The sequence below is a fragment of the Ovis aries genome, chromosome 8 (genome assembly GCF_016772045.2).
Source record: "Ovis aries strain OAR_USU_Benz2616 breed Rambouillet chromosome 8, ARS-UI_Ramb_v3.0, whole genome shotgun sequence".
NCBI lineage: Eukaryota > Metazoa > Chordata > Mammalia > Artiodactyla > Bovidae > Ovis > Ovis aries.
The window spans coordinates 25,486,259-25,512,331 of NC_056061.1; the positions used below are offsets into that span (position 1 = coordinate 25,486,259).

The 26,073-nt window shown below is 42.5% G+C and overlaps 1 protein-coding gene, 1 long non-coding RNA gene and 1 other non-coding gene across 9 annotated transcripts in view; 1 reads left to right on the top strand and 2 right to left on the bottom strand.

The window, feature by feature from the left end:
- The window catches only part of LOC105615954 (uncharacterized), a 102,941-nt gene extending 80,180 nt beyond the window's left edge, over positions 1-22,761 (bottom strand). Inside the window, exons 1-2 of the transcript XR_003590210.3 lie at positions 22,616-22,761; positions 21,412-21,548 (exon numbers count right to left, since the gene is read on the bottom strand). This is a non-coding gene — a transcript (uncharacterized LOC105615954). The remainder of the gene's footprint in view (positions 1-21,411; positions 21,549-22,615) is intronic.
- Positions 9,534-11,464, bottom strand: LOC114116063 (uncharacterized). Its single transcript, XR_003590110.2, has 2 exons — positions 11,381-11,464; positions 9,534-9,794 (listed from the first exon to the last, which is right to left on the bottom strand). It is a non-coding gene; the product is annotated as an uncharacterized LOC114116063 (long non-coding RNA).
- The window catches only part of LAMA4 (laminin subunit alpha 4), a 144,687-nt gene continuing 133,719 nt past the window's right edge, over positions 15,106-26,073 (top strand). For 2 of the 7 annotated variants that reach the window (XM_042253295.2, XM_060419476.1), the window contains exons 1-2: positions 15,106-15,152; positions 15,451-15,797. In XM_042253295.2, coding sequence (XP_042109229.1) covers positions 15,603-15,797 — 195 coding nt within the window. In that variant the 5' untranslated portion in view covers positions 15,106-15,152; positions 15,451-15,602. Of the gene's footprint in view, positions 15,153-15,209; positions 15,798-26,073 lie in introns of those variants that run through there. The other 5 variants (XM_012182564.5, XM_060419475.1, XM_042253296.2 and 2 more) reach the window with 3 other exon arrangements.

Consider the following 26,073-nt stretch of genomic DNA (forward strand, 5'->3'; position numbering starts at 1 on the left):
GAATGGCCAATGAGCACTGTCTTGGTATGTCATTGATGAAAGGAATGAGAAAGATAGGTTGGTAATTTAGGCAGGAGAATAGAGGGAAAACTCACATTTTTAAAATGTAGGATGGCCTAAGCTTTTCTGTAGGCAAAGGAAGTGATTCCCGCTGTAAACTAAAAGGGAAATAGTTGATAAAGTAACATTTCAAAGAAGTAGGGGACTGAGGTCAGGAGCCTACTTGCAATTGATGTAAGACAAATAGATAAAGCCTTTTAGAGAGCAATGTGACAATATCTATCAAAATTGTAAGCGTGAGTACCCTTTGATCTAGCAATTTCACTAACAAAATTCTGTCCCACAGAAAAACTATAGCAGGTGTGCAGGGATATTCATCGTAATATTAATTGTAATAGCAAGAAATGGAGAACCTAAATGTCTTTCAATAAAGAAACTTCTAAATAAATCATTGTCACCCTGCTTATATGCAGAGTACATCATGAGAAACGCTGGACTGGAAGAAACACAAGCTGGAATCAAGATTGCCGGGAGAAATATCAATAACCTCAGATATGCAGATGACACCACCTTTATGGCAGAAAGTGAAGAGGAACTAAAAAGCCTCTTGATGAAAATGAAAGAGGAGAGTGAAAAAGTTGGCTTAAAGCTCAACATTCAGAAAATGAAGATCAGGGCATCCGGTCCCATCACTTCATGGGAAATAGATGGGAAACAGTGGAAACTGTGTCAGACTTTATTTTGGGGGGCGCCAAAATCACTGCAGGTGGTGACTGCAGCCATGAAATTAAAAGACGCTTACTCCTTGGAAGAAAAGTTATGACCAACCTAGATAGCATATTCAAGAGCAGAGACATTACTTTGCCGACTAAGGTCCGTCTAGTCAAGGCTATGGTTTTTCCAGTAGTCATGTATGGATGTGAGCGTTGGACTGTGAAGAAGGCTGAGTGCTGAAGAATTGATGCTTTTGAACTGTGGTGTTGGAGAAGACTCTTGAGAGTCCCTTGGACTGCAAGGAGATCCAACCAGTCCATTCTGAAGGAGATCAGCCCTGGGATTTCTTTGGAAGGAATGATGCTAAAGCTGAAACTCCAGTACTTTGGCCACCTCATGCGAAGAGTTGACTCACTGGAAAAGACTCTGATGCTGGGAGGGATTGGGGGCAGGAGGAGAAGGGGACGACAGAGGATGAGATGGCTGGATGGCATCACTGACTCGATGGACGTGAGTCTGAGTGAACTCCAGGAATTGGTGATGGACAAGGAGGCCTGGCGTGCTGCGATTCATGGGGTCACAAAGAGTCGAACATGACTGAGCAACTGAACTGAACTGAATAGCAAGAAATGGAGAACCTAAATGTCTTTCAATAAAGAAAATCTAAATAAATCATGGTAGACCTCTTCTACAGGATAACACACAGGCCTTAGAAACAATTAGATATATACATACATATGGAATGAAGCTGAAAAGGAATGAAGTTTAGTATCTTTCCACTGCACTGTGGAGTGGAAAGTGCGTAGTTCTCCTGGAGCAAGAACCATGTCTGTTTGGTCAGCTTGTATACGCATACCCTAGCATAGAGCTTGATCCAGAGCAGGTGCTCAATAAATACTTGGTAAATGGAATGTTGATTTTAGAAACATGTTGCAGAATAACATGTAAAATGCAAAAATAAACATGCTTAAAATATATGTGTGTGGGTTGGCGTGTGTGTAGGACAAAGTTCTGGAAGACTATTCAGCAAATTAGTTATCTTTGGGAAGTCGGGTTGGATGGGAAGTAGAGCAAGAGAAGTAAGTACATATAGTTATTTTATTGTGACTTTTATTTAAGTATTTAAGTTTTTATTTATTAATATTCATTTGGCTATGCTGTGGCTTAGTTTAGGCATACAAGATCTCCATTCTTTATTGCAGTATGTGGGATCTTTAGTTTCAGCATGCAAGCTCTTAGTTGCAGCATGCGGGATCTAGTTTCTCAGTCAAGGATTAACCCTGGGCCCCCTGCTTTGGGAGTACGGAGTCTTAGCCACTGGACCACCAGGAAAGTCCCTACACTATCATTTTAACCACTCCTGTATTTTCAAATTCTTAAATTCAAACATGGATTTCTTTCATAATTTCACTATGTCAAAAAAAGATACAAAAATCACTGGGGGAAAAGGAAAGAAGAGTGCAATAGAATGGACTAACCTTGAACAGGGTCAACCTCCCTCCCTGAAAGAACACTGAGCAAAGCCAATGTTACAGAAAGGAGGAGAAACTGAGGAGCCCAGTCATTTTTATCAATAAAGTAGGAGCCAGTGTCATCCCTAAGAGTGAGGGTGGTGGTAACTGGCATCTGAGAAAGATCGTGAAGGTTCGGAACATGGACTCTGTTTTAGAGCTGGGGAGGCATTGGAGATGATTCAATCTAACCACCCATTTTCACAAAGACTTGTCAAAGAACATACGTTTTTGTGAGCAACAATGCCAGTTCGGTACAACAGCCTCTAGAGATATGAAAAAAATAATTCAAAACTGATGAATACGTGGATTGCCAGGCATTTGTGAGGACTCTGAAAAAGTTAAGAGGAAGGAACTGTAATGTAGACTCTATGTTTTACATGGCATTCTGTGTCAAGGCCAGGCAGAGAAGCTGGAGCAGAGGCAAGAAGTAGTGAAGAACAGGCAAGCTGGTAAGGGGAGATGGTGATGAGTTCTAACAGATTAAAAAAAATGTTTCAAACAATAAATACATAAAGAAATGGAATGAGGAGCTGCAACTTGTGAGCTAATGAGAAAAATTTCCTAAGCTCAGGAAAATGGTGTCAAAATGGGAGACAGTTGCAACAGTGACTGACAGATTGGAGTTTAGATCGGCAGGCTCAAGTGAGGGATAGGTCACTGGGTTGTTCCACTTTCATCTGAAGAATCATGTCTATGCTAGCATCATGTGAACAGATAAGTGGACGGAGGTAGTGCTTCAATTGTAAAGGCAATATTCATTTGCCTAATAAAATATGAAAGCATGCCAGTGAATGAAAATTCTGTTGGTGAATGCTGACCTACCATTTTGAACAAGTTTAACAAGCAGTTCAGCCCTTCAGGAAGACAGTGACTGATTAAGGCTAAACGTAATAGCAGTTGTGTCTGACTGTGACTTAACAGAGGGGTGACTTAAGGACAAGAGAAACATTCTTAAATTCTTTTCCTTTTGTGGTCAGCAGTGGCCTTATTTTTTGTCTGATCTACAGGTCTGAATCTGGCAGTTAAAAATGATAACTCATCTTTCTCTTTCCTTTACTGCATTTGATTTATTCCATGAATTGTCCACAGGCTTTTCCGAGGTACCTATCTTCAGGTAGAAATGACCAGATCCTGGTCATTCTGTTGGGGATGGTCACAGAATAGTGCTCTCAATCTTGCTTTCTAAACCATCCTTTCGCTCCTGGCTACAAGCCAGAATTGTCATGGTGTCTGGGGATGGGTCCTTTTCTAGAAAATGAGAGCTATAAAGCTGAGTGGAACCCCAGACTTGTCCTGTCTCTTTTTATTTTATAGAGGGAAAAAGTGAAGGCCAGGGAACTTGAGATGAACTCAAGGCTATGACTGAGAGGAGCAGCCCTGGTTTGGAAACATCAGGTCTCCAGCGCCCAGGTCCAGGGCCTCTTCTCCCCACTGTGCTCTTCCCTACGCCCTTTAGGGATCTGCTTGTCAGCACTCATCATAACACCAGGTTAAAATCCATACTAGACCTTTCCCAGAGGTGATCCCACTGAATTAAGCACAGAAATGTCATAGGCTCATCTTTAGTAGCTAGCTGGAAAGTGAAAGTGTTAGTCACCCAGTCAGGTCTGACTCTTTGCAACCCCGTGGACTGTAGCCTGCCAGGATCCTCTGTCCATGGGACTTCAAAGACAAGAGTACTGGAGTAGATAGCCATTGCCTTCTCCAGGGGATATTTCTGACCCAGGGATCAAACCTGGGTCTCCCTGTATTGCAGGCAGATTCTTTACCATCTGAGCCACCATGGAAACGCCCAGATAGCTGGAAGAACTGCTTGTTTCAAGGTCTTTAGTATACAATCATTTTCACCCAGATTTCTTCCCTTAGAATACAAGCCTGGGCCATGATAAACCTAGCCCTTAAATTGTGCTCAGATAGCCCAGTTCACAAAGAAAGAGAAAATAAGACTTCATTTTTGTTCAGTTGTTTAATGATGAAATATGTCTCCTTGCATACATGCATTCCTTCTCTCCAATCCCATAGGAAGAGATCACACCAGGCAGAGAACTTGAAAAGCAGCCTTTGCGTCTTGGTCTACTACTGCCTGATGTTTTCCTTTCTCTCAGTTTCAAGTTGGATAATGGTGCTGACTCCACAGAGTTGTCAGGAAAGTTATTTGGGATAGTGTAAGTGTCAGCATTCTGCTTACTCAAAATGAAGAGAAATGAAGTCCTATGTAAAATGTCATAATTCTAAAACATTTTAGTAATTATAGAGTCTGAATTTGAGTGCCTGAGAATACTAGACAGGAAACCATCCCTTAAATTATGGTCTGTGTGCTGTGTTGTGCTAAGTTGCTTCAGTTGTGTCCAGTTCTTTGTGACTCTGTGGACTGCAGCCCGCCAGGCTCCTCTCCCCCATCGGATTCTCTAGGCAAGAGTACTGGAGTGGGTTGCTTAGTCCCCTAGAAAAGCCTGTTTACTTCTAGGAACTTATTCATATGGAGTTTTACTATATCTGAGTCAACAAATGAAAATTCAAATAGAGAACTGAGTCCATTAAAGGCATGATTCATAATAAAATCACTTTGGACTGAAAGAGTCAAGTAATTAAGAATGAAGTAGTTGAAGCCATGAGTTATCTGGATGGTGCCAAGGAGTAAGAAGGGACCTACAATGAAGAGCTAGATGTTATCTCAGATTGACAGTGTGACCACAGCCACGTGATAGACGGAGTAGCAGGCTCCACAAAAAATGTTGACAAATATTAGGTACCATATTGATAATAAAGCATCTATAATTAAGCTACAGCTTCTGAACATTAAAATGACTAAAAGTGAAAAATAGTTACTGAGTTGCTATAGATAACAGAGAATTCTATTAACTTTGTCATCATTAACCTATCTCTCTGTTTTCTAGTTTTCTCCAGAACACAGTATTCATATAACCGTAGTAACAATACTAAATTAGTAGTAATAATAGCAGCTAGAATTTATTGAGTGCTCACTATTGCCAGGCATCACTCTGGGCAATTTATACACATTATCCTATTTTTACCATCACAAAAACTCTATGAAATAGGTACACTCCCCATTTTACAGATGTGGCAGCTGAGGCTTCGAGAATGAAATAACTTCCCAAGATCACACAGCTGGCAAGTGTGTGAATCTACAGACTGGGTTTTTAACAAATACATCTAAATCCTCTTCTAATAAATGTCTCCAAACTGACAAGCTCATGGAAAACCAATATACACCTTGTTTGCTTTCCTGTTGTCTCCTTCTAGAGAATAACGTGGCTGCTCTGCTAGTGATCTATTTCTCACTGATACACTCATTACAGTCTCTTTCAAAAATCACAGTTCTTAAATTCCTACTTTTTAAAATCAGAATCCTTTTCTTTGTATCAGAAGCCTTGGGAGTTGATTTAATAGGAAAGATTATCTTTTTATTAAAGGAAATATGTACTTGCGCATGTGTGTGCTCACTCAGTCGTGCCTGACTCTTTGCAAGCCCATGGACTATAGCCTGTCAGGCTCCTCTGTCCATGGAATTTTCCAGGCAAGAATACGGAAGTGTGTTGCCATTTCCTACTCCAGGGCGGGTCTTCCTGACCCAGGGATAGAACCTGAGTCTCTTGTGTCTCCTGCATTGGCAGGAGAATTCTTCAACACTGCACCACCTGGGAAGCCCCAATATGTACTAAACTTTAGGTAAATGTAATTAAAGACAGTGTAGGATATTTGAGAAAACAAATGAAGACCAAAAAAAAAAAAAAGGAGAAGAAAAGAAAGCAAGAATGAGAGAGAAGAAAGGAGAAAACTATCAGTAGTTATTTGGAAGTAGTTGAAATAGTCAAAGCAAAGCCAGGGTCAGTAATTAATCAACTTTACTTAAGTATGAAGTATATGATGGATAGAAGCTATCTTAAGGAATTACTGTCAAGCTGGCTGAATTACCTTCCGCTAGAAGAGGAGAACGTGTTGTTGCCTGGCAAGCTCATGATGGTATGTGTTGGCAAGTATCAAACATTGTTTTCTTTCCCAGCCTATCCATTCCCTTCAAGGGTGAAGTGTTGGGGAAAGGGTACGGGGGGGGGCTGACTTGAAATTCAGCTCAGTTTCAAGGAAAAATTGGTTTTACAAATTGAGATGGCTGTGGTGCAACTGGATTGACCCAGAGATGGGGAGTTACGTTTGGGAGACACAGTGACAGTTCATAAACATTTTTCTTTGTGTCACCTGAAGCCTAGACTGCTACTGCAACAATCTCCCAACTCATCCCCCAGGCTCCAGTCTCTCCACTTCAGCGCTCTCTCCACATGGTTAACTCGCCTGTGAGCCTCTCTCTCCCCTAGTAGTAAACTAACTCTCAGGTCCATACTTGTCCATTCCATACTGTCTCCCATTATCCACCCAAATGAACTTCTCACAGTGACTCAGCCAGTCTGCCTTTGCCCTTGCCCTCGCGTGAACAGCATGTGTCTTCACTTTTCTATTCCTATGTCTACACTGTTCCATTTGCATGGCATTCCCTGCTCCATGTCCTTCACCCACCAATCTTGAAGGTGAAGTCGCTCAGTCGTGTCCGACTCTTTGCGACCCCATGGACTGTAGCCTACCGGGCTCCTCCGTCCATGGGATAATTCCTATATCTTTGTGGAGATCCGGCACAAATCTATAATGCCTTCTCTTAACTGAGCTCAAAGGGTTCCCTTCCCGCTTAAAGCAATGGATTTGCACCCACCTTGACCACCTACTGTTACCTACATGCTACAAATCTCCCTTACTAGACTATAAGGTTGTCCCTAGTATTATCCACAGTATGACCCACAATGGTTTGTAGATCCCAAGTAAAAACACAGTTTGTGCATGATGTATTATGAATTTATAATGTCTTAAAAACAAGTCTTTAAAACAGGAAGGAATACAGTATAAGAATTTTATATGAGGCATTTCACACACAGAAAAAAAAAACTTGCTCCAAACTGAACTTTTCATCATCTCTGTTACCAACTTACACCTTCAATTTTCCTTTCCATGTTAGTAATGGCAAATCAGTCATTTAAGTCTGCTCAGGCCAAAAGTATGGACCTCAGCCTTGAGTCCTTTCTTACTCTCATTTCTCATATCCAGCAAATTTCATTAGTTCTACATTCAAATAAATCCAGAATCTCATGACTCTTCACATCTAATGCTAATACTGTGGACCAAGCCACCATCATCTCTCACCTGTACTGTTGCAAAAGCCTCTGAATAGTCTCCCTACTCCTTCCCTCATCTCTTTCATGAAATCACATCACTTCTGTACAGAACTCCCAGATACTTCCCATTTCACTCAAGGCAGAAGCCAGGGTCTTTACAATGATCTCAAAGGTCCTGCGTAATCTACCCCACATGGCCCCCTGCCTTTCTGACTTCATCTCCAACTTCTCTTTACCTCAATCACTTTATTCTACCTCTTCCTCAACAAGGCCCACATTTTCCGTGCTCTGCAGCCTTCAATCTCTATCCCACAGCATTTTATTCTTATCCATAGCACTTACTACTTGACATAATGGATTTCATACATATATGTATTTCTCTTGCTTGTTTATTCTCTTTCTCCTAACCTTCCCTCAGTAAGAATATAAACTTCACGAAGGCAGAAATTTTGATCTGATTCTCATTTACTCTATTCCAGAGCCTATAAAAGTGCCGTTTTTGAAGTAGACATTCAAAAATATGTGTTGAATAACTAGGTGATGAATAAATCTCATTTAGAGTGTTAAATTTTCAAAGGCTGTAGGTCACCTAACAGATATAGTGGACACTGTCTTGAGAATCTTTCTTCTAAATGTCAGAATCTGCACATTTGAACTTTCAGAACCAGATCAGTTTCTCATTTGTTAGAGGAGCAAAAACTGTACTTCAGTTCCAGACTATAAAACACTGTGGAAATATAAGGCATTCTTATGGTTACGTGCTCCCTATTTGAAACTTGTTTTCCAAAGTCTGTTGATTTCCCAAGGTGAGCATGTCCAGCATGTACTTTCTGGAGAATAATGCAAGGGATGCGGAGCAAGACTATAAAACATGTGAGTTAGCATCTTACAGCCTAGTCTGCAGCTGCTCACACAAAGCAGGTTAGAACACATTTTAGCCCTCTGCCCTGCTTATACACCCATCATACAGCAAGCCTCCTCTTAAAGAGTCTTCTCTTCCCTTTGTGGTGCTGGGGGTGGGGTATGTGCAAGGACACATAAAGCCCTTTTCTCAGACCTTCTCTTTGGAATGCTGCCCAATCCTCCTTAATTGTATAATTTCATTGTCAAGTCTCTGGTGCTCCTGTTTTCTATTGATCTCATCCCTGAGTTAATGGATGCTGATGCCTCCCTACTCAGTTGATTACATTACCACAGAGCATCCGTCACTTCCCTTTAGCCTGATGAAGTAATTATTCCAGCAGACCTAAAGGAAGGCCACAGCAGAGGCGATCGATAGTCCTCATTAAGACCATTCTATCTCATCTGTTGGTTTCACCCCTTTCTCCATCAGGCTTGGATCAGGACATCCTCATTGCTATTATCATTCTCAAATGCTCTCTGAGCCCCTTCTTCATGGGTACAGTCCCTGCCCTTGAGGCTGATGGAGCCACTGTGAAAAGAAAGGACTTCCTAGCCTCCTACTGGTCCCTCAGCATAGCACTTATACACAATAGCCAATCTTCCTAAAATGCCGATCTGAACACTGTGAGCTATACACAGTAACGCTGGAGTTAAGTGATATGACATGGAGAAAAAATATACACAGTTTGATTCATTTCTATAAGAAAAAAGTAGATGGAATCTTTAAAATGGACATATATTAAAATATGTTTTACATACACAAAAATATATATAATGGAATGCTTAAAATATAAGGATGATGGAATTCATTAACATAAATGCAACAGAAGCCTGAAGGCATGTGCATTTTCAGTGTTGTCAGTCATTGCCCCAGAGTGGTATGATTCCTGGTTGCCCCTCACTTCCTTCTTGCTGGATATCTATAATTTCCTATTCTACTGTAATTATACTATATTTTACTATACTTAATATATTTCGTTTTTGAAGCTGAAACTCCAATACTTTGGCCACCTGATGTGAAGAGCTGACTCATTTGAAAAGACCCCGATGCTGGGAAAGATTGAAAGCAGGAGGAGAAAGGGGACAATAGAAGATGAGATGGTTGGATGGCATCACTGACTCAATGGACATGGGCCTGGGTAGACTCCAGCAGCTGGTGATGGACAGGGAGGCCTGGCTTGCTGCGGTTCATGGGGCTGCAAAGAGTCGGACACAACTGAGCGACTGATCTGAACTGAATATATTTGGTACTTCAAAAATTCTTTAAATGCCAACATGAGTAAGTCATTTCCGGGCTTAAATTTCTTAACTTGAGAAAATGGATCACAATTTTATGATGGGATTGGTCAGAGAAGCAAGTATGAGATTTCCAGCTGACCATCAAGCGGCAGGAAGTTAAGGTTGAAGAGGACTCTTCCGCGCGCACTCTCCTCTCCAGTCACGCATCGCCTCTTCTAATGATTCCAGTGGGAGTTCAGGCCACCTGAGGAAGAGCAACAGCAAGAGTGCTGGGAGAGGATGGAGCTTTTACCAGTGGTTCTTTCCCATAGATAAATGCCATGCTGTGCCCTTCAGAGCTGGTTAAGAGGGTAGGGCTCATGTTCTCACCACAATTAAAAGAAAAAAACAAAAAAAACTTTTTTTTTCTGTTCAAAGTTGTTCCTCCCAAAAGTTTTCTCAAGCTATTGAGCAGGACTTCGGTGTAACTGAGAACAGCTCCCCAGTCTTCAAATCTGCATTTGGGAAGGATCCTTCTATTGCACCAAGAAGCGAGTAGGAGGCTGGGAAGCCCTTTCTCCCTCCTTACAGGGCTCCCTCTCACGTCCCTGCTGCTGCTGCTGCTGCTGCTGCTAAGTAGCTTCAGTCGTCTCCGACTCTGTGCAACTCCATAGACGGCAGCCCACCAGGCTTCCCTGGGATTCTCCAGGCAAGAACACTGGAGTGGGTTGCCATTTCCTTCTCCAATGCATAAAAGTGAAAAGTGAAAGTGAAATCACTCAGTCGTGCCAGACTCTTAGCGACCCCATGGACTGCAGCCTACCAGGCTCCTCCGTCCATGGAATCTCACCTCCCTGAAGGCCATGCATAACTATGCCTTGTGAAGATGGGGACTCAAAGAGCCTTTGGATATCCCATGGTCTTCTCACCCTCCTGTGGCATTGGGGCCCTGATGCGTTTGTCGTCTACATATATAGTTCTCCCATTGGACCACCATTCTTCCCCTCCTCTCCACAGTTGAGATGCACTGTTTCCCCCTTCTGCAGCCTTTGCCCACCCTCCCTAGCCAAGTCCCAGTAAAGGGCTTGTTCTATATAGATACTTTGATGTTGTTTAGTCACTCAGTTGTGGCCAGCTCTTTTGCAACCCCATGGACTGCAGCCCTCCAGGCTCCTCTGTCCACGGGATTCCCCAAGCAAGAATACTGGAGAGGGTTGTTATTTCCTTCTCTAGGGTATCTTTCCAACCCAGGGATCAAACCCGTGTCTCCTACCTGGCAGATGGATTCTTTACTACTGAGCCACTAGGGAAGCCCATATAGATACTTAATTATCAGGATATCTGGACTTCTGCTTTCTATTCCTGGTAATCACCTTTTATTCCTTACAAGGGTTTACATGTGGTCTGTCCCACCAGACTCTGGATTCCTTGGGAGACAGGATCATGTTTTTATTACTTTACCCTCAGCATCTCACATGCCACATAGAAGTGTTCGATAAATGCTGATTAAATAAATAAGCAAATTAATGAATACATTAAGCAGATAATGGATGGAGAGGATGCAGGTGGCACATGCTAAAGCCAGATGGGGCTGTGACAACCATCAGAGTCAGGAGACGAAGCACAGAGACCACGTATTACCTACATCCTGAACAAAAGCCTGAACAAACTGATGGGTAAAGAACCACTTTTAGAAGCCCCATCCTGTCCCAGAACTCTTGCTGTTTCTTCTCCTCAGGTGGCCTAAATTCCCACCAGAGTTGCTCACAAAAGAGACTCATGACCAGAGAGGAGACAACAGGAAAAGAGACCCCCCCCCCGCACCCTCCCCCGCCCCACCTCCTTCCTTACCTTCCTACCACTTGACTCTCCATTAGAGACCACACGGCAGGGAGAATTCATGCTTGCTTCTCTAACCAATCTCATCACAAAATTGTCACTAGTACACAGTCCCCACCACAATCCTCTGCCTAATTATGTCCAAGATTAGCACTTAAAAATCCAAAATAGCATCTGACATGACTTTCTATTTGTAGAAGGGCACATGGGATTCATTAACAACACCCTCGCTAGATCCTTGGACGCTATGGACAGGCCCAACAACCAAGTGCTGAAGGGAGTGAGCAGCCCTGATATTTATCTGTTGATAACTGTAGTAGGGGACTCAGAAGAGAATTCCAGAACCCTCTGTTGATAAAGCCTCCAAACCACCAGATCTGCTGCTGCCAGAACTAAAAATAGCTTGGTCTGGTTGGGAAAGGATTGGTCTAGGAATCAGAAGGCATGGGGCCCTCATCCTGCACTAACCAGCCTAATGTCCTTGCCATTTAACATCATCTAGTGAAAGTTTGGAGAAGGCAATGGCACCCCACTCCAGTACTCATGCCTGGAAAATCCCATGGATGGAGGAGCCTGGTGGGCTGCAGTCCATGGGATCGCGAAGAGTCAGACACGACTGAGCAACTTCACTTTCACTTTTCACTCTCATGCATTGAAGAAGGAAATGGCAACCCACTCCAGTGTTCTTGCCTGGAGAATCCCAGGGTCAGAAGAGCCTGGTAGGCTGCCATCTCTGGGGTCACACAGAGTCAGACACGACTGAAGCGACTTAGCAGCAGCAGCAGTGGAAGTGTTAGTCGCTCAGTTGGGTCTGACTCTTTTCGACCCCATGAACTGTAGCCTGCCAGGCTCCTCTGTCCGTGGAATTCTCCAGGCAAGAATACTGGAGTACGTAGTCATTCCCTTCTCCAGGGGATCTCCCCAACCCAGGGATTGAACCCAGGTCTCCTGCGTTGCAGGTGGATTCTTTACCCTCTGAGCCACCAGGGAAGCCCCATTTAACCTGCTAGCCTATCCCAGTGTTGTGCTCCCTTCTGTGCATTGGGAATGCCAGAGCAGCCCCCCCTCCACCGCAGGGCAGGTAGGAGTCCCAAAAGAGAGAGTGGACGTGTGGTACTTGCTGAGTGCCTGGAGAGGGAGGCAGGCAGAGTCTGATAAGAGAGCAGTCACACTGGAGACACTCCCCAGGTGCAGTGTTAGCAGAAATAAAATTCTCCCTCTCTCAGGCCTTTGATGGTCTTGAGGTGGGCCTTTGGTGATGATTACCTTTGTTCTCCTGCCTTCCCATTCACCATAAAATAGTTAGCCAGTCTCCCTCCGCTCCTGCCTGCTCTGTCACTCTAAGATTCACGACTGCCTCATTCATGGTTATACAGGGAAGTCCCAAGCAGCAACCAGAAATGTGAACCGCTATTTTCAGCAAATGGAAGGTTACTCAGGTCACAGGATAAATAAACATAGTTATTTTTTCTCTTTAAAAATAAAGATTCTATTCTTTTTTAAGACTTTAAAACACAGTGTAGTTAAATACTAAATACTGAGCACTAACTATATGCCAGGCTGTGTTAGTGCTTTAGTCACATTATTTCATTTATTACTCAGCAAAAGCAGCATCATGATCCCATTTTACAGATGAGGAAACTGACATTCAGAGAGACCAAGTTCTGTCAAGCTCCCAGAACCACTGTAAACAAACCTAGGATTTGAAGCCTATTTCCTTTCATACAAAACCCATGTTCCTGTGTATTACTTGCTTTGTCTCAAAAATAATAGTAGTATCTGTAGAAAGAAGATGAGGAGGAAGAGTTAGAAGTACACATTTAGGAAAAAATTAAAAGCTCATATGTCTTGAATAAATGTATTTCTACCCCCACTGCTCAGGCCTCTCAGAGAATCTGAACACTACCTGGCAAACAGGAAAAAGAGACTCTGAATAAAATTAAAAGTGTGCAGTTAATTGACATTAAACGAAGGACAGGACATAATCCTTCAGGAAACAAATGTGAACAGCTTCTTTGTACTGATGAGGTCTATGTCTGAAGTCAGAATATTATATGTACATAAATAATAGTAACAATAATAATTATTATTATTATTGAAAGTTTTTTTAAAAGTGAGAGTGGGACAGGATATTTGAGCATCAAGTTTTTCCTCTTTAGAGTCTGGTCATCTTGTCTTCCAATATAAATTTCTTGAAGAACCAACCAAACCAAATATATATTCTTAAGTTCTTTTGCTTAATTTAGCAAGTTAAGCAGCTTATGTAGAAGAAGATGATCGTAAATTAGCTTAATGGTTCATTACAATACTATTTTTATATCTTAAAATGAAAACATTACAGATACTTTGAGATAGATGAAAGTTTTTTGCTTCTTCCAGCTTTCGTACTTTTGCACTATACCATTTTGTTGTTGAAAAATCAATGACCTTGGCATCAGATTTACCTGTTCTAGTAGTACTTTTACCGCATACCTATCACCAAATGTATATAACAATACTTACCTCATTATAGTGAAGATGGAAATAAATTAGATAATGTAAACTTTTTGACACCTAGAAGGTACTCCAAAAAAATGGGCATGTCATCTCTTCTGTCTCTGAATTTGTGGCCTTTACTTTGCAAGTTTCAGTGTGGTATAAACGTGAAAGATAGTTTTGGAATCAGTGAGAACCGAGTCCAGCTTTCTATCAGCTGTGTGATGGGCAAATGTCCTAATCTTTCAGAACCTCCCTTTTTAATTCTATAAAAAAGAAATAATAGTCCTATTTTGCAAAAATGCTGTGAGGCTTACAAATTACACATGCAAAGTATCTGGCATATGATAGGTGCAAAATAAATGGCTGCTTTGTATATTCTTAGATAAAATGATTTTTGTCCTATAAATAGAGCTAACAGTTAGGTTTATTGAAATTTTTTATTCCACAACTGTGAGTGATTTCAAACACCTCAGAACTTACTTAAGTGTCATTGTATGAGTGTCTCATCTAATCCTTTTTAAGACATGTTTGAGTCTCATGGGAATGTTTAAAGCTCCTTATAAAGTCCATGAATGCAAGGTATCTCAGCTGTAGTGGCCACTGACCCATCCACATGGGTACCCCAACATAATTGTAGCTCAACTTCACCCCAAAGTCTTGTAAAGGTTACATGACAGACAGATGTAGTAGGCATGAGATTACAGGCCAAGAGGAAGAGGTCGGGCTGTAGGCAGTATATTTGACAGGCTCATACACTGCAAGCCTTGTTTCTGGCCCCTTACAAAGCACCGCTTTAGGAGGAAAACAAGATGTTCTTTGTAAATAAAAGTTCATGCATTTGAGTAATGAAGTCATTTTCCAGTGCTGGAGTGAAAGATATTCTTTTCCCAAGCCCTCTGGGTGAGGACTGTCAGGAGGAAGAGGGTGGCCAGCCAGTCTCCAGGGAAGGTATGAGCACAAAGACCGCAGCAGCCTCTCTCTAGAAAAGGAGAAAGCTGCCCAAGGAAGGGGGTGCCCTCTCCCCTGCCATCTGAGAGTATCCACCTCTGGCTCCAGCCCGAATCCCTTTCCCACCCACTTTCCTGCAAACCAGCGGGGCCACATAAAAGATCTGCATAAATATAGATAAGACATCCGGCACCTTAGCTAAATAAATAAGAGAAGTGAGGAAGCAATTACAAAAGCTGAATATTCATCTGGGGCACTTGGAGGGGCTCCAAACTGAGAGGGGAGGGGAGGACGCCAGGAAAGGCCCAGCCAGAGTGCCTGAAAGACCAGCTTGGAGGGGGAGGTCCTGGAAGAGAAGGTAAAAAGGGAGTGGTAAGAATGGGTGTGGGAAGGGAGCCAGGGCAGCGCAGCCCTTAGTCCCCTCCCGACCGCCGGGGACAGGAGGTGGCCTGCGCTCCCGGGGCTCGTCCCAAACCCATCCGCCGCTTGATGCTGAGCTTTAGCTTCATACATCTGTACATTCTTTAGTCAGTGTCTCTGGGGAGAGAGAGAGAAAGTGAGAGAGGGAAACAGAGGGGAGAGAGAACGAAGAGAGAGGGAGGCAGGGAGGGAGGCCGGCTCTAGCTTACTCTCTCACTCTCCCTTTTTCTACCAAGTTGCTCCCGGGGCTGCCCTGAGTTTCCACATCTGGATACCGCAGACGCAGAGAAGGTACCATAAGCGAGGCACCACCGCATCACAGCGGGGGCTGGCAAGGACTAAGGCTGGCCGAGCCCCTGGACGAGCCCTGTCGGATGTCAGCGGAGAGATGGCTTTGAGCTCAGCCTGGTGCGCAGTCCTGACCCTGTGGCTCCTCTGCGGTGCCGCCTGCTCCCGCGCCGCGTCTGGGGACGGCAGCGCCTTCCCTTTTGACATGGAAGGGAGCTCAGCGTTCGGCCGACTAGACCCGCCTGAGACCAGCGAGCCCCGCGTGGCTCCCGGAAGCCTGCCGCCTGCTGCCAAGGTACAGTGCCCCCGCCGTTGCCACCCTCCTGGGGCACCTGCGCCCCGTGCTGCGTGTGCCACACTCGCTGCTCCCCTCCCCCGCCTTCTCTTTTCCACCCGCCTTGAGAGTTTCACCTGCACTAGGTCAGTTCAGAAACTTGAAATAAAGAGCTTTACTTTGTACTTTAGATTTGGACTTTGCGAGTTGAGAGCGGAGACTTTGGAACACGTCCTTGTTCGAGCTGGCAAAAGGGCATGTGTCCTAAATACTCTGAGTCAGTAGGCTAGACTCTCACCTAGGGCCACAGCGGCACTTCTGTGGCTTTCTGCCATTTGTATGTTCCAGTAGAGTCATTTTTGTCAAGTCACACCACATAATGTGTATGCCCTGTCACTGCCTTCCTGCTCCTCCTCTCCGTGATATTAGGACAGTGGGAACAGCCGTGCGCAGCCAATCTTTTGGTCACAAATTAACCAGAAGGTCCTCTGCAACAGGGGAGGGTGAGGGGTGGGTGAGGGCACTAAAGAAGCTGTTAGGAAACTGCAGAGCAAATACCTTAAATAGACAGGCGCCCCTATATTCAAGAAACAAGAGGTCATGATGAAAGTCAAGCCCCAACCAAATATAGAAATGATGAATATATGCTATTGATGATAGTCAAAGAGCTGTTGTTTGAATTCCTTGCAATAGCATTTATACTGAAAACATAACCAAAGTGTAGAAATTGGGTAAAGGAAGATGGATACAGAGTAAGTGGTTTAAGAGCCCCTTGAGCCAAGACAGACAATAGCATGTCCAGTGCATGGGGGATGCTAAGTAGGAGGAAAATGAAGTCACCTAAGTTCATGGGAGAAGAAAGAGCAGTTGACCTAAGAAGACACACATACACACACCCTATAGCTATGGTTACAGCCACTGTAGAACCAAAGCTATTACATGGATTGACACCATTGCTAACAGCACTGACGTCTGGATTATTGCTACTAGTCCTACTAACTGTTAGTATAACTGTAGCTTTATTAATTACTACTGATAAGATATGCTGCGTGAAGATGGTCCTTCTCCAGGAGTGAGCTCTACCCACACCCTAAAATGAGGGGAGAATGGGTAGGGCCAGAGCATACCAACCCCTATTGTGGTGTGAAATGTAATCCCCATGAGAAAGAGAGGCATGCCTTCTAGTCAACTTTGTACTCAGATGCAGAAAGAAGCCAGATCAGGAGACGCTCCACACAGTGGGAAGGCTTCACTTCTCTACAGGCTTGGAATCAACCCCTCAGGAAGCATTATCTCCACCTGTTGCTTTGCGTGTGGAAAGTTCCAGGATGAAATGCTTGGCTTAAGAGTAGGAATGCCAGATAGAATACAGGACACCCAATTAAATTTTAATTTCAGAAAAACAACGAATAGATTTTTAGTTATGTCTCAAATATTTCATGAGACGTATTTATGCGAAAAAGATTTTTCATTGTTGATCTGAAATTCAGTTTATCTGGGCATTCTGTATTTTTACCTGCTAATTCTAAAAAGATAGGCGCACATAACGTTTTGTAATTCTCCTCTCACAAAAAGTAAGAAAATCATTATTTTATTTTTAGGGAACCTTAAATTTATTGCTGAAATCCCAAACAATTTCTTATCCCCTCACATACCCAGTGAAATAATATGAAGTCAGCACATCAGAGTTTTTGATTGCAGGCTTTGCAGTCTGATGGTCCCAAGCTCAAATTTTAGCTTCTGTGCTCCTTACCTTGGGCAAACTACAGATGCCCAACTTGCAGATAAAGAAACTGAGGCTTAGAGAAGTTACTGATGTCTACATCATACTTCATATACTAACTGTGATGAAATTAGATAAAATACATAGACGGCTTAACACAGTGACTGACAGTGTAAATGCTTTATACATCCTAAGTGTTGTCTTTATTATTATTATGAGGAATACATGGATAATTGGACTGAAGGAAACCCTTATTTGGGAATATTTCTCAGAAGTTTATTTTTATGCTGCTATTCTACTTAATATTGCTTGTCTGTATATTTTCAGTCAAAAAGAATGTCCTGTAGTGAGTTAAATTTGTAATACTGTCAGAGACTAATAGGTTCAGAATGCCCACTGAGGTTTTTGGTTTAGGGAAAGAGAAAGAAGCTATTAGTCATTCAAAGTATATGATGTAGCAAGGGTGGGATTGGGATAATTATGTTCCCACTGCATAGTTTCACATAATGCCTCCAGTCAGCCTGTGGTCCCACAGCGATCCCAGTGCCCCACCAGTCGGGTTTCCCATGCTCTTTATAGCCAGGAAGGAGACCTGAAATCAAATACATTCTGGAGATTTAATAACATGGTACAGCCACTCTGATGAATTGGTTCAGGAGGCTATATTTTCATCTATAGAAAGAGAACATGGGTTCATACAGAACATTATTTGTGGGGGGTTCAAGAAGTGGATGGAAGGATATTCTAAAAATACATTCATTTTATTTGAATTGGATATATACGTGTGTGTGTGTATATATGTGTGTATATATATATAAATGGTTATTCCTCAATTTGCCTTCAAAGGGAAGGAAGAAAAATATTAAGGCAAGCATGGAGCAATGGGAGGTGCTAGGCTGGTAGTCTTTGTAAGGCTCCCCCAGGCTCCTCCATAGCAGGACTGACATCTTCTCTACCCCTGAGCCCTCCACCCTCAGCACAGAGGAAGGCACACTGGTGCACAGATGCACTAAATGTGCAGTGAGGGAAAGGATAGGATGCACCGGCTGACCAAAAAGGAAGGCCCCTCCCTCCCTTCTAAAATAAGCACAAGCTTCCCCCAGGATGCAGAGAGTGTGAAAAGAGGAGCACCCATGTGTAACTCTGTGCTAGTCGGCAGGATTTCCTCACTATCTAGGTGAGGAAAACACTAGCTTTGTTTTTTTTATATAAGCAGATAATTTACTGAGTCCATTTTTCCTGAGTGTATGGTGATAACAATGATTTTCAGTAGGTAGGGGTGGGGAAAGGGGAAACTAGGGTGTGTCATAAAGTAGATTTAGTATCCTAATATTCCACATTTAGGAAAACAAAGTCTTAATTGTATTATACAAGTGAATAATAGGCACAATTGAAACTAGGCACGAATCTTTGTGGCCAGTATGGAGACACAGAAGAACGGGCGGGGATGCAGGGACAGAGAGAGTAACATCCCCAGAGGAGGGTGTCAAAGTGTCCTTGGACAGCGTGACATTCTTGTCTATCAGAAAGAAGCAGGAGTTAAACAAGGTCACAAACACTAGGTTAGAGGTTGATTAAAAGAAACTATCAGTTGGGCATATTTCTCAGGACTTTATGGTGCTGTTTTACTTAATATCGCCATTTGTTTGTCTATATTCTTTGTGGCTGGAAAGAAGCCACCCAGAGACTCAGAAGGAGAATGGGGACTCCGCTGGAGGGGCAAAGTGTGAAGTGGTGGAGGGCCACAGCACTGTTACTGCCTTTGGTAGGTTATTGAGAAAATAAAGGAAATAATTGACAATATTGAGCAAACTTCTCTGAGAGAGGCAAACAGGAGTTTATCTCCTAATAACCTGCCTGGGTTTTGCTGCTGCTGCTCTTAGCTTCCCTCCAAGAAAATCAGTGCCCCATGAACGGCATGTACAAGTATACCTTGCGTGAGACAAACCTGCTCGCTAAAATACAAGCACTATGAAGGAGACTCACTCTGATGTACTTTTCTTCTAGACTCCCTTTCATGGTCTATTTGTGATCCTGTACTCCAACACATAGGTGCCTGGCCACTAAAGGACTGCAGTATGTTTATTAAAAGACAGCTTAGATCTCTTTCTCTATCTGCTTTCCTTTTCCTTATCTTGCTCCCAGACTTTGAAAGAGGCTCTGTAGAATCACACTAAGACTTCCAGTCACTGGTCTGCACTGCTCTTGGACAGTGTGGTTGGTAATTTGACACCCTCACATCCACCCTGGTGTGCCATCATTATTTCATTCACTTATGTGTGTGTGCTCTGTTGGTCTGACTCTATCTGACGCTCTGTGACCCCATGGACTGTAGCCCACCAGGCTCCTCTGTCCATGGAATTTCCCAGGCAAGAATACTGGAATGGGTGGCTGTTTCCTACTCCAGAGGATCATCCCAACCCAGGGATCAAACTTGCGTCTCTTGCATCTCCTGCATTTGGCAGGCAGATTCACTATCACTGTGCCACCTGGGAAGCCTATTTCATTCAATAGCCTCCAAAGTGGAGGTTTTGAGTTCAGCCATGTAAACAGCAATAAAGCAAGGGCCAGGAGGGACACACAAAAAAAGCAGTCGCATTCCAACCCTCAAGGAGTAAGCAATCTAAGATAGAAAGATATATACATAGCCACTATATAAAGCAGAATGAATTCATGTTCTGTAAGAATGACTATCACTAATGCCATGGGGGTAATATAGAAAAAAGTACTACTCCTGGGGTAGGAGAGCAGAGCACAGCCACTCATCAAACACTGAACAAGGCTTGTAGGAAACATTATTTTAGAAGAACTGGAATATAGTAACAACAACAACAGTAATAATGGTAATACCATGGCCTATAGATGACATTCATTGAGTATTTCCCATGTGTCGGACACTGGTCTAAGCCCTTGCCATGAGTTATTTCCTTTAACCCTCATAACAGTTCAATAGACTGGCATAGTTATCATCTCATTTTACAAACATGGAAACTGAGGCACAGAGCATTTGCCCAGGCATCCTACCTGGTAAGTGGCACAGCTAGGAAGGAGTTTATGAAAGTAATTCAACTTTGCAAGAGTATCTAGGAAAATGTGGCTAGGTAAATAGAACTATATGTGGAAATAATTTTCATCGAAGTTTGGGAATAAAATGAAGATATATAAAATCCCATTCAAAGACCATTTATGCAGGGCTTCCCTGGTGGCTCTCAGATGGTAAAGAATCTGCTTGCAATACGGGAGACCTGGGTTCAATCCCTGGGTGGGAAAGATCCCCTGGAGAAGGAAATGGCAACCCACTCCAGTATTCTTGCCTGGAGAACTCCATGGACAGAGGAGCCTGGCAGGCTACAGTCCATGGGGTTGCAGAGTCAGACATGACTGAGCAACTGACACCTAACCTGCTAGATGAGTAGCATAAATTACATGGCCTATATCACAGAATTTATTATAAGATTGCTGAAAAATAGAGAATTCCATTTGCTGTGATTCTAGAGTTCTCAGATTTAACCAGAAGAAAAATTTTTAATTGTGGTAAAATATATACAAAATTTACTATTTTAACCATTTTTAAATGACATTGGGTACATTCACCATTCATCATCATCCATTGCCATCCATCATCACCACTATCCATCTTAAAGCTTTTTCATCTTCCCAACTGAAACTCAGCACTGTGTACATTAAACAATAATTCCCATTAGCCTTTTCCCAAGGCCCTGGCAGCCACCATTCTACTGTAGGTATCTCATAGAAGTGGAATCTACTTGTCTTCTCTTATTTGCCTTACTGCACTCACTATAACGTGTTCAAGGCTCATCCATTTTGTAGCATGTGTCCAAATTTCATTCCTTTTTAAGGCTGAATGATATTCTATTCTATGTATATATTGCATTTTGTTTATCCGCTTACCTGTTGGTGGACATTGAGTTGTTTCTACCTTTTGGCTGCTATGAAAAGTTTTGCTATGAACATTGGTCTACAATTATCCACTTGAGTTTCTTCTTTCAGTTCTTTTGGGTATATACCTAGAAACAGAATTGCTGATCCTATAGAACAGAGAAAGTTTTGAAGCTCAGATTTTTATAGAGGCCAAGCAAAAAACAACTGGGCAGTGAAAGGAACATGTCCTGTGAGTGATGGGGCCCAAGAAACAGCAGAGGAAGCGTGCCTCTTCTGGGGGCACCCACCTCTGTGATTAACAAGATAGAATCTGGATTCTTCAGTGAAATTGCTGACTCAGTTTTTTAATGCCCTGAGGGAAGCATATCTGATGGTCCAGTTCAGCCTGAAGACTGTTTATTTGCAGTCCTCTGCTTTATATTTGAAATTCACCTTTCAACAAAGGCGTGATGTGCACATCTGGCCAGACAGATGTGGTAGGAATCTAGCTCCCCTGCTTTCTAGCTGTTTGACTTTTAGGCAGATTAGCTCAGAGGCTTGGTTTGTTTGGTTTAAAATGAGTACAAATGTATTTGCCTTATTTGTGAAATTTAAGTGAAATTATGTATATAAGCTGCCTAACTCAAAGTTTGCCCTCATTCTCTCTTCTCTCCTTCCCGCCTCACCCTCTTTCTTCCACTATCTGTTTTTATCTACCTGCAAATTTATGTTTGTAGTATTTGCTTATTTTCATCTGAATTTTTATTTATTCTGTATATTTGATTACCCTCAAATTTTGCTTACAAATTTATTGATTATTCAACATCGGAGAAGGAAACTAGCTTAATTATTATGATCATTGTATCCCTAATGGTTCTTTAAACATAACCTTTCCCCAGGAATCTGAGTAGTTAAGAGAAATGAATGAGTTTTTCAAAATCTCAAAAAAGTTAAACAAAAAGAAAAAATGCAGTAAATTTGATATGACAAGGACTATAACTTTTTACCCCCCATTCACAATTAAATTCTCAAATCTGACTTGTTATAATTTCCTTAAACATATAATGCCAAATACTCCTCTCCTTTAGGAATGGAGTTTTTCCTTGCTCAAAGTAACCATATAATTTTGGCCAGACATAATTCTGAGACATTTGATGGATTAGAAACCATTAAAATCAGATCTTTAGCACATGCTCTGAGTTCCAAAACTTAGCATTTCCAAACAATTACTTACGTGTTTTCTAAAGCAGGTAATCTGCTACTTGACTGAGATATAGTCATCACATAGAAGAATATTTAAGTATCTACTCCAGCATTTGCCAAAGAGCAGAATTCTTTTTTCAGCTGTTTTTCTTTTTGCTCCTAGTGTGGTACAGTTAAATTCTGGGAAATGGTTTACTAAAGGGAAGTTTAACCACAGATGTTTGTAATTCCAACTTAAGTTTCTCATCAAAGTCTTAATGAAATTCAGCTGCCAGCAGTTCAGCTCTGAATCTGAGTCTTTTTATCCTGAGAAACTTGGGGAAAACAGCATTCCGAAGATGAATGGTAGTGGGAAAATGTCCATATTAAAGCCCAAATCCTGTACATAAAGAAAAAAAAATACACGAAGAAAAAATTCTTTAAAAAAAAAACAAGAGAGGAGTGGTCAGCTGTACTTTGAGTAACATGCAATATGGCCCTCTTTTCACTTCCAGGAATTTCTTAGTTTGTGTCTTGTGTTTTGTTGGAAGCTAGAGATTCTAGTGTTTACCTAAATGGAGTCAAGTATCAACGTTTATGACTCCATGGGAACCAATGAGTTGGAGAAATCCCATAACATTAAAAGCTGCATTAGCCCAAGTCTCTTGGAGACTAGAGCAGTGATCCGTGCTGCATTCTACAGCTAACAGGACTCTCAAGCACAGTGCAGACTCTATATATTAATATTTATTTTGAAATTATGCCCTCCATTACATGGAGTGGCATGGCTGCTTTAAAGGAAATCGGGATGTCTAGAGATCAAAGATGTCTTCACTTAAATTCACTGTTACATGCTATACTGTTGTCTATTTACGAACTACAGCATGGCACCCTGCACTGAGCAGCTCTAAAAAGCTAAATGTGGGACCAAAGGAATGCATTTTATAGATACCAGCAGAAGGCAAGACAAATGTCTAGCAAAGCCTTGTATTGTGGGATGCCAGGGCTGTAGAACCATTTAGAATCACAACAAGAGCCAGAGCAAAATCAGGGTTTAAAATCATGGCTGGCTTCTTCTTCCATAGCAGAAGTATTCTGTAGTGCCTTTCAAGGTTCACAGTCCCACTATGTATGCTACCCTTTGATAAACAGTGCTATAATTTGACAAGCTAAGTGTGCCCTAAGTGTAACGTCTCTTCCTGTCGGTATGCCATTAGTCCTGGAACAGCAGAGCAGTTCTGTCATCTGTGATTCTGTCAATCCCCAGGTCACAGGTGAGGTGCTAAGTGCCTGTTATTTGGAGGCTGAACTGAGTCTGAATGCCTGGAGACCGGCCAGTGGTTCTTTGTGGTGCATGAATGATTGCCTCATTCTATATTGTTCCCTTGGAATTATTGTCTGTTGTGATTAATGCCAGCAGACACCTTGAAATGCAACTTAAACCAGAGACAAGCCCTGAAGCCTCTACTGCAGCACAGAATTCAGCATAGAGGAGACCTGTTTGAATGCCAGCCCGTGGGTGGTTATCACTGGATGTGTAACTCTGTTGGACCTTGCAGTGGGAACCATAAAATCAAAGGGATCACAGGATATTAGATCTGGAAGGGGAGTTTAGGGATTCAAACCCTCTCATTTTATAGGTAAGGAAGTTGAGTCTTAGAGGGGTTGAGGTGCTTCACTCAAGGACACAGAGCTCACAAGCAGCAGTGCCAGGAACCATGTCTTCTGACTTCCAGCCTTATTTTCTTTCAAATTGTTTCAAGGGACTTAATCATCGTTAGCTTTAGAACTGGGGATCATTAAGTGTTTTATATATGTGTGCTGTGCTTAGTCACTCAGTCATGTCTGACTCTTTGCAACCCCATGGACTATAGCCCGCCAAGTTCCTCTATGGGGATTTTCCAGTCAAGAATACTGGAGTGGGTTGCCATGCCCTCCTCCAAGGGATCTTCCCGACCCAGGGATAGGACCCAGGTCTCCCACATTGCAGGTGGATTCTTTACCACTGAGCCCTGGTGGTAAAGAATCTGCCTGCCAATGCAGGAGACACAGGTTTGATCCCTGGGTCAGGAAGCCCCTGGAGAAGGAAATGGCAATCCACACCAATATTCTTGTCTGGGAAATCCCATGAACAGAGGAGCTTGGAGGGCTATAGTCCATAGGATCACAAGAGAGTCAGACATGATTTAGTGACTAAACAATAGCAATAATATATACATATATACATACACATACATACATACATATATATATATATATATATGGGAAATAGATGGGGAAACAGTGGAAACAGTGTCAAACTTTATTTTTTTGGGCTCCAAAATCACTGCAGATGGTGACTGCAGCCATGAAATTAAAAGACGCTTATTCCTTGGAAGAAAAGTTATGACCAACCTAGACAGTATATTCAAAAGCAGAGACATTACTTTGCCAACTAAGGTCCGTCTAGTCAAGGCTATGGTTTTCCAGTAGTCATGTATGGATGTGAGAGTTGGACTGTGAAGAAGGCTGAGTGCCACAGATTTGATGCTTTTGAACTGTGGTGTTGGAGAAGACTCTTGAGAGTCCCTTGGACTGCAAGGAGATCCAACCAGTCCATTCTGAAGGAGACTGGCCCTGGGATTTCTTTGGAAGCAATGATGCTAAAGCTGAAGCTCCAGTACTTTGGCCACCTCATGCGAAGAGTTGACTCATTGGAAAAGACTCTGATGCTGGGAGGGATTGGGGGCAGGAGGAGAAGGGGACAACAGAGGATGAGATGGCTGGATGGCATCACTGACTCGATGGACGTGAATCTGAGTGAACTCTGGGAGTTGGTGATGGACAGGGAGGCCTGGTGTGCTGTGATTCATGGGGTCGCAAAGAGTCAGACACGACTGAGTGACTGAACTGAACTGAGATAGATAGATAGATAGATATAGATATCTTTAAGAAAAAAACTGTTTACTTCTAATATACTATCCTGGGAAGAGGAAATGGCAACCCACTCCAGTATTTTCACCTGAAGAATCCCATGGACAGAAGAGCCTAGTGGGCTACAGTCCATAGGGTTGCAAAGAGTTAGACATGACTAAGCAGACATGCATGCAATATACTACCACTTCACTCTTTACTGTCTCTAGTTAACCTTAAGTTGAATTATCAGTAGGAAAGTCTCCCAGAATTGAGTAGAGTGGGAAAAAGCACTGAACTGTGAGTCTGGAACTAACTGTTCTGGTTTTTGGCCATGCCACTAACCATCATATCACACTTATCAGTTAAAGGAACCTGAACAAGACCCTTCACCTCCCGGGATGACTTGAAAAGAATAAAACAAAGTCAAGGTTAATGTAGCCAACAAAGTTCTATAATTGTCTAATAAACAGATCAAATTATAAACTATTAAAGAGAAGCCACCTTAAGGAACAGAATCACTCAGAGTCCAGCTTCTGTCCTAGTGAGAACCCAAAGGTGTAGTATCCGAGCCTGAGGGAAACATGGGGTCCTGATCTGGTGAAGAGGGTGGATGGG